Below are 9,363 nucleotides of genomic sequence, written 5' to 3' on the forward strand. Positions count from 1 at the left end.
CTCCTTCCTGGAGGATTTCTTCCCGCTGGTGGCTCCCGGCCAGGACTGACCACTGCCATGCCTTGCAGGACCCAGACCTGCGCCCACCAGTTGGCCACATTGGCAGCAGCAATAGAGATGCCCCACACCTGCCAGACGAGTGACGCACTCTCTGGACCCTCCTAGAGGAGGCTGCTGTTTCTGCTGGCTGGGGTGGCAAGATTCGGCTGCTGCACATACGCAGAAGTTGAATCTTGTGTGTATGGCGTGTGCATTTCCGCCAATGGCTGCCCAACCCTGCAGCCCGGCTTCCATGTTTCTCTACTTGGAAACCAGTTTATCAAGCATACAAAAATGCAGTCATTTGATACAGTTGGGATCAGAATATTTACAACAGCTAGGAGTGCTCTTTAGGTCATAGAACATCTTTTCCAAAACTGTCATGATGGAATATGATTGTTCAATGATCAATGATAAGTTGAGGACTACATTTATGATGAAGCATTAAATATTGAAATTCAATATCTGTTGTTAATTTTCTGACTTTGACAACCTTGGAATATATATGTCACATGTTTTTTTGCTGAATTTGAAAATTAAGGGAGACTAGGATAGATCTATTTCGGCCTAATTTTGGCCTCATCAGCTAGCCATACCCACTGCGACTTGAACCTGCAACCTTTGCCTTGTAAGGCAGAGAATTATCCTCTAGGCTACAGTATCCAATCCCTTCAGCTCTGCACCAGGGAAGGGTTACATATTTTGTGTCGAATCACCTTGGTGTATTGAAAGAACATCACAAGCTCCTTATTTGCCTCTCTGCCCAACCCAGGGCCATTTCCAAGGCAGTTAATTTTATTGATAGCCGACAATTCTATCTGTATGTGTCACATGTTTTTTTTGCTAAATTTGAAAATTAAGGGAGACTAGGATAGATCTATTTCAGCCTTATTTTGGCCTCATCAGCTATCCATACCCACTGGGACTTGAACCTGCAACCTTTGCCTTGTAAGGCAGAGAATTATCCTCTAGGCTACAGTATCCAATCCCTTCAGCTCTGCACCAGGGAAGGGTTACATATTTTTGTGTCGAATTACCCTGGTGTATTGAAGGAACATCACAAGCTCCTTATTTGCCCAACCCAGGGCTATTATATTATATATATTTATCACATGTTTTTTTGTTGCTGAATTTGAAAATTAATTAATTATATAATCTTTGATTTCATTCCATTCCATTCTACTCTCCATTCAATGAACAGTATTAGGAGATAAACATACTAATAACTTTGGAAACAATTATGTCAGTTAGAATGTTATGGAATGAAATGGCTAACATCCCCCCCCCCCCGAAAAAAATAGACCCTTTTCCCATACTAAATTGATTTTATGGGGAAAGCCAAATTAAAAGATGTAAGAAAATTGTGATTTTGAAAAATTGGAGGAAAATAGAGGTATGGCTTTGGATCAGTTGATAAATGATGATTTTCTAATATATTCTAAGTTAAGAGGTTAATATCATCTATCGGATATAACCCAAAGAAAATATTTAAAATTACAATATTGATCAGCAGCATTTTCAGCTTCAGAGACATTTGAGACATTAAAATTGACATTTAAATTGCTTAAATTCTTTAAAACTAAAAAATGTACTACTGGTTTCTGTAGATATTTGTTATCAATAAATCAGTTTCATATGCTGATGCTAAGAAGTGGGTGGAATAAGAAATTAGAGGTTCCTATATCGTCTTGATTCCAGAAATGGAAGAGTGTCTTGACTTCTATAGCAAGAGTGTCAACAGAGCTTAAATTATTATTATTTTTATTATTATTTATTCAATTTGTATGCCGCCCCTCTCCGTAGACTCGGGGCGGCTCACAGCAGTAAAACAAAACAATGTACAATACAAATCTAATATTTAAAAAAACTAAAAATCCATAATTTTAAAAAACATACACACATCATACCATACATAAACTATTATTAAACTATGATTTATACAACAGAAAATAATATTTCAAATTTATTGGACTCCATTGTGTTTGTGTAGAAAAGGACTGCCAAAAACAGTGTTATGTTGGAGGTGTAATGATAAAGATACTACTTCTTTAAAACATACAACATCCCATACTGACAAAGTTTGGGGGAGAAAGTAGTGAATTATATAAATGTGATACTATGACAAAAGTTAACATTTTCAGAAAATATTATTGTGAATTATATATTTGGTGCATGAACATTTGACAATTGGACAATGTAAATAGATTCTCTTGGTTCTTATTAATTGTCTCACTCAATGGATGACCTGATTGCACTTGCCAACCCTGAGCAGATTGCCTATGATTGTCATGGCAAACCTATGGCATGGGTGCCAGAGCTGGCACACAGCGCCTCCTCTCTGGGCACAAGAGCCATTGCCCTAGCTCAGCTCTTCCCTGCATGCGTGCACGCCTCCCATCAGTCAGCTTGTCTTCAGGTCTCTGCCGCAGATATGTAAGAAGTGGGATGCAAGTATTAGGGTGCATGTGCATGTGTGCATGAAGTTGAGGTGGAAGCGGGGGTGCATGTGGGAGCTATATGCATGCATGGGGTGGCACATGCTTTGCATTTTGGGGGTTCTCATGTGCACGCACTTTGGGCACTCAATCCAGAAAAGGTTAGCCATCACTGGCCTATGATATAAACTTTGTATCGAGAATCCATTTATTCAAAATACAGCAGGTTAAAAAAAGAAAGAAAGAAAGAAAGAAAACATGATAGTTATATAAAAGTATTAGAAATACTATATATATATGTGCTTGGATAATGCATGTACTGCATGACTATATGTACAAATATAACTATATGTCCAGATAGAAAAATAATGATTAGGAATATTTGGAAAGGAGACAAAACTGCACTTCTATTCTACTAGTTTTTCTCATCGTTCCTATCATCCTTTTCCTCCCACTTAGGACTGTATGACTATAACTTGTTGCTTGTATCCTAAGATTTTTATTAATATTGATTGTTTCTTTATTGCTTATTTGACCCCTATGACAATCATTAAGTGTTGTACCATATGATTCTTGACAAATGTATCTTTTTCTTTTATGTACCCTGAGAGCATATGCACCAAGACAAATTCCTTGTGTGTCCAATCACACTTGGCCAATAAAATTCTATTCTATTCTATTCTATTCTATTCTAACCATGTTGCCAGTCCAAGTTTACGGGACCGTCTCCTGCCACATACTTCCCAGAGACCAATAAGAGCTCAAAGAGTTGGCCTCCTCCGGGTCCTGTCGACTAAGCAATGCAGGTTGGCGGGACCACGGGGGAGGGTCTTCTCTGTGGCTGCCCCGGCTCTATGGAACCAACCTCCTCCCGATATCTGTACTGCTCCCACCCTGCTGGCCTTTTGCAATAAATGTACATCTTTGGCGGCAGGCCTAGTGGCAATAAATTTACATCTTTGATGGCCAATTGTATGAATGGTGTGTATGTGTATGAGTGTGACTGCCATTTTTTATAATAACTTTTTATGGGGTTTTAGTTTGTTATGTTTTAGCCTTAGATAATGTTCGACTTCTTTTACTGTTTTGTATCTATTTATATTGTACTCATACTCTTGTTGTAAGCCACCCTGACTCCTTCGGGATTGGGTGGCATAGAAGTCGCATACTATTCTAGTTTTGTCATCCACTTGGCCTTCATCCTCTCTTTATACATTTTATTAAAAACTATATACTGTTGTATAACCTGTTAATACTAATAGGTTTTTAAAAATCCAATTTCAAACTTCCCCCATCTTCCTCTTAGTAATATATATTTGGTACTCCCCGAGTTTTTAAAGTTGTTTTTTTCCAAGCCCAATTTAACGTTCTACACTCCAAATCTGCATTTTGTATAGTATATCCTTTCTAAATTTCTATATTTAATCTGTATTTAAATCTCATTCAGTCACCTGATAAATTTACATATAATCATCCATAATGCATATCAAGTTCGTCTTATTTTCCATTAACATATTTCATTAATTTTACTTATATTACATTTGCAATGTGAATTAATTATGCATAGCATCTATACAGTGGAAATATGAATTCCCAACAGGTCCTCAACTATAAGTTGCCAAGAATCGTATTGAACATTTTAATGATATGCTAACTACTTCAAATTAGAGCTTTTAATTGATGGTAAACAAAATATAAAATGAGCAGTTCTATCCTAATGTTTCATCTTTCATCTTTGAAAGTGTTATCTTGATTCTCAGCTGGTAAGTTCTTCAATTATGCAAATATACTTCTAAATGCTTACATTTTCTTTGTCATTATCGCCATCATATTTTTGTAGAATACTCAAATATTGTGATGTTAATTGATCCTTTTCTTAGAATGCTCTTGTTATGCACACTCAAAAAACTTCCTCAGTCATGATTCTTTGTGAGATGCAGAATGAAGTTCACACGTCAATAGTATCTCCTTCTTTCTTCCAGCTTATGAATAGAAACTATAGTGGGATATATTAATATTTGTACACAGAGTAAAAAAGAGTTACTTACAATATCTTCTCAGTCAGTTTATATTATTTATGATATAGTAAAGATGTGAATGTTCAAAGGGACAACATACACTGTACATACACCTACTCAAATAAAGTGACTCCAACTTCACATATGAATACAAATATATTTGGAAGCCAGTGGAGTAATTACATTGCCAAATATTGCCCGTGTCTTGCCAGTTTTAAAATCCAGTTAATCTGAACTGTAAATTCAAATATTTGTTTAGCATTCCACTTAAGTATATTTGTACTTGGAAAATGAAATTGTATATATAGATCACTCCTGCAGGACAGGGCTGTAGCATATGGTACACACTTTGAAATGCTCTAAAAACTAGTTGTAAATTTAAAGATTATGGATTGTATGCTGGGATTTATTTCAGATGCAGGTTCAATAAATATTGATGCATAGCAGCCAATAGATACCACTAATTGTTTCACAGAACTCTTCCTGCCAAGACAGATTATATTTAATAACAACAATAGCAATAGAGTTGGATGGGACTTTGGAGGTCTTCTAGTCCAACCCCTGCCTAGGCAGGAAATCTTACATTACTTCAGACAGATGGTTATCCAACACCTGCTTAAAAGCTTCCAGTGTTGGAGCATTCATAACTTCTGGAGGCAAGCTATTCCACTGATCAATTGTTCTAACTGTCAGGAAATTTCTCCTTAGTTCTAACTTGCTTCTCTCCTTGTTAAGCTTCCACCCATTGCTTCTTGTTCTACACTCAGGTGCTTTGGATAATAGGTTGATTCCTTCTTTATGGCAACCCCTAAGATATTGGAACCATGCTATCATGTCTTCCCTGGTCCTTCTTTTCATATGCCCAGTTCTTGCAACTGTTCTTCATATGTTATAGCCTCCAGTCCCCTAATCATCTTTGTCACTCTTCTCTGCCCTTTTTCTAGAATCTCAAAATCCTTTTGGCATCGTGGCGACCAAAACTGAATGCAATATTCCAAGTGTGGCCTTACCAAGGCCTTATAAAGTGGTATTAACACTTCACGTGATCTTGATTCTATCCCTCTGTTAATGCAGCCTAGAATTGTGTTGGCTTTTTTGGCAGATGCTGCACACTGCTGACTCATATTTAAATGGTTGTCCACTAGGACTGCAAGATCCATCTCACAGTTACTACACAGCTATTTCTGGCTGAGGACTGTGGATGAGAATTATACTGTACATCTATACAATTCAACTGATTGATCACTCTGAGCTTCTTTGGAGATTGTCATGCAATGTACTTGTCATTCTTTCTACATTGCAATGGAAGGCACATTTTAGCAGGAACTCTATATTTTTGTGCAGAGACACCTGCTCCTTCGAATATGCAAGGAGGTGATGGTAGGTATGAATCTATTCTTTGCTAAATGACACTGCAGTCCTATATAATGGTGTGACGTCACGTTACAAAATACCCTGTATTTTGAAAAGGGCATATTTATCAGGAGCTGATAATATAATAGTGAGACATCCCAAACAAACTCTTCCTTTATAACTTTGGGGTTTTTTTCCTTGGGCATTCTAAATAATCCAGCAATCATAATGCCATACATTTTGCCTTTTTTATTTAATCAGAGGGGAATAAACAATGCAGACAAATCAAACCATTGTAACTGAGTTCATCCTTGTTGGATTCATGGACCACCCAGAGCTTCAGATCCCCCTCTTCATCTTCTTTCTGTTCCTCTATCTCATCACTCTGGTTGGAAACACTGGAATAATCATTGTAACAAAAATTGATGCTAGGCTTCAAATCCCTATGTACTTTTTTCTTAGAAATCTCTCTATTATAGACGTTGGACTTTCTACCACCATTGCCCCTAAATTGTTGACAACATTTATGATAGAACATTCCACCATTTCCTTCACAGGATGCACTACACAATTCTTCTTTTTTGTCAACTTTGTGACTACTGAAGGTTGCCTTCTGGCTGTGATGGCATATGATCGCTTCACAGCAATCTGCAACCCATTGCTATATTTTGTTATCATGTCGAAGAAGCTTTGCATCCTCTTAGTCATAGCTGCATATACTTGTGGCTTTGCAAGTTCAACTGTGCACACTATAGTTATTTTTAACTTGAATTTCTGCAGTTCAAATACAATTAATCATTTTTTCTGTGACGTTCCTCCAATACTTCAGTTGTCCTGTTCAGATACATATATTGCTCGCATTGTGCATTTTATTTTATCCACTGCAATTGCACTGACAACTTTTGTGACTGTTTTGATCTCCTACATTGCCATTGTTATTGCCATCCTGAAGATCAGCTCTGCCCAGGGAAGATATAAAGCCTTCTCCACCTGTGCCTCCCACCTCACCACTGTGACCATTTTCTTTGGAACCATTATCTTCATGTATATACGACCTGGCTCCAGTTTCTCATTGGATAAAGACAAAATCATATCCGTCTTTTATACTCTTGTCATCTCCTCACTTAATCCACTCATCTACAGTCTGCGGAACAGGGAAGTAAAGGATGCTTTTAGCAGAACGCTAGGCAAGATAATATTGTTAAACTAAAAATGGTATAAATGTGACTTTCTTCATGTCAAAAAAAATAATGCATACTTGGATTTCTCTGAGAAAAATACTGTTGAATACTTGATAATATTTTCAGCAGGTAAAAAAGACTTGGTTGTCCAAATACTAAATACATTTAAGAAATAAATGAAAGGACAATGGATTTTTAAACTGATCTATAAGAAGAAGAATTGTTTCTATTACTCAAAACAAAATTATATTTGAATGTTTCTTCCTCTGTAAATGGATGTACAGTATAGACAGAAACATTACACTTCAAAAGAGTGTGCCAAAATCAATGATGGATCATGAAACAAAGTTTAGATGGAATCAGCAATTCCATGAAATTCAGATGTAATTTTTAAAAATTATTTTATTGGATGTTACTAATAGAATGAACTGACTGAATTAGATGTAAATGATAGAACAGTGATGGCAAACCTTTTTCTGCTCAGGTGCCAAAAGAGAGTGCAAGTGCACAATAACATATACATGTGTTCCCACATTCACAATGCAATGTCCTCCCCCATTCATATGCACAACCTCCATGCTGCCGCCAAGCAAGCACACAACCCCTCTATGCTGTCCTACCCATGCATGCACACAGGCATCGTTGAAGCCTCCAGACATCCGGTAGACCCATTGAGCTGTTTTTTGCTCACCCCAGGGTTCAGGAAAGCCACCTAAAGCCTGGGGAGAGTGAAAAATAGCCAAACTGGCCAACTGGAGGGCCGAAAAATCAGCTGACATACGACAACGCTTTGTGCGCCCTCAGATATGGCTCCATGTGCTCAGTAATGGGCAGCCAAAATTTTTACTGCCACACTGTAGCTTATTTTGTGGGTGTGGCTTAATGATCATGTGACTGGGTAGGAGTGGCTTGCTGACCATGTGACCAGGTGGAGCGGCTTGAACGATCATCATCATTCAAGTGAACTGTTAAGTCCTCAATTTACAACCTCCCCAGTGTTGCTTTCTGGGGTGACAATTTGCTTCGCATTTTCTGTGCTCTCCTTCCTGGGTCACCCCCTGCATAGTTCCCTCTAAGCTGAGCAGTGAGCAATCGCTCACTTAAAAATCATCATCAACTCAGAGTTTTCCAAACCTGCCCAGAAGCCGAGAGGGAAAGAGTGAGAGGGAAAGAGTGAGAGGGAAAGAGTGAGAGGGAAAGAGTGAGAGAGGAAGAGAGGAAGAGAGAGAAACAGGTAGAAAAAAGAGAGGAAGGAAAAGAGAAAGAAAAAGAATGGGAGTAAGGAAGAGAGAAAGAAAATCAAAATCTAGTTTGAAAGTAGCTCAACTATTTAAGTGGCATTTTGATATTGATAGAGTTGCCCTATTATCAGCTCACTGTTATAGACACACAGTACAGTATTTTATTTTGAAATTCTCTGAGGCAAAACAGGGTGGGTTTTTTGTTTGTTTGTTTGTTTGTTTGTTTGTTTGTTTATTTATTTACTTATTATTTATTTATTTATTATTTATTTATTTATTTATTTATTATTTCTGTGCCGCCCAGTCCCGAAGGGACTGCCGCTCAGACACTATACTTTTCCGCCCCCCCCAAAAAAAAAAATTAGAGGGAACACTGACCCCCTGCCTCAAGATTGGTACTGCAGCTAGGTGAATGGGTGCCGATCAGCTGTTGAGAAAAGAGGGGGGAGGAAATGGGCCGTCTGCAACTCCTGCCGGTGCTGGTTTCTCCGCCGCTTTCCAAGGAGGAGGATGGGAGTGGGGATTTAAAAATATCTGAAAGCTGAGGGAGAGTTACAAGATTGCTGCATGATGCCTTTTCATCTCAGCTGCGGATGGAGTGAGGGCTTTGGAAGGGGAGAAAGACCACAGCCCAGACTGCTTTGGTGTGGCGCGGCTCAGCTCTCCTTTTTTCCTCTGTTGCTGCATGCTCCTTGCTTTTTTCCTCTTTCCTCCTTCCTGACCTCAGGAGGTGGCTGTGTGAGGCTGAAGGGGAGCCAGGCAGGAGAGAGGTAAGCTCATCCGAGGCCAGGAAGGAGGGAAGATGAAAAAAGTGAGGAGTGCAGACACAGCAGCAGCAGCAGGGGGGAAAAGGAGAGCCCAGATGAGACCTGTAATCCAGGAAGTGACTGCCTCCAGTCAGCTGGAGCTGGGCACACAGCTTCATTTCCGCCGATGGAACTGTGTCCCATCCCATCCTGCCTGCTGACCACCCCTGCGTGTGCCACAAGTGGCACATATGCCATAGGTTCACCATCATTGTGATAGAATGTCTATGTCAATTAATTGGTACAGGGCAATATGGAACAAACCCTCTGGAACAAACTCCCTCCAGAGA

At 38.8% G+C, this 9,363-nt stretch overlaps 1 protein-coding gene across 2 annotated transcripts; it reads left to right on the forward strand.

Annotated features, from left to right (window-relative positions):
• The first annotated feature begins 5,324 nt into the window (after window positions 1–5,324).
• Window positions 5,325–7,055, forward strand: LOC139153526 (olfactory receptor 5AR1-like). 2 transcript variants are annotated; one of them, XM_070727562.1, is made up of 2 exons: window positions 5,325–5,336; window positions 6,126–7,055. In XM_070727562.1, the coding sequence occupies exons 1-2, from the start codon at window positions 5,325–5,327 to the stop codon at window positions 7,053–7,055; spliced, it is 942 nt and encodes a 313-aa protein (XP_070583663.1). The 2 variants fall into 2 exon arrangements, with proteins under 2 accessions (XP_070583663.1, XP_070583672.1); XM_070727571.1 differs by lacking the exon at window positions 5,325–5,336 and having other exon boundaries at window positions 6,105–7,055.
• Window positions 7,056–9,363: the final 2,308 nt, after the last annotated feature.

This window comes from Erythrolamprus reginae, chromosome 1 (genome assembly GCF_031021105.1).
Source record: "Erythrolamprus reginae isolate rEryReg1 chromosome 1, rEryReg1.hap1, whole genome shotgun sequence".
Taxonomy (NCBI): Eukaryota; Metazoa; Chordata; class Lepidosauria; order Squamata; family Dipsadidae; genus Erythrolamprus; species Erythrolamprus reginae.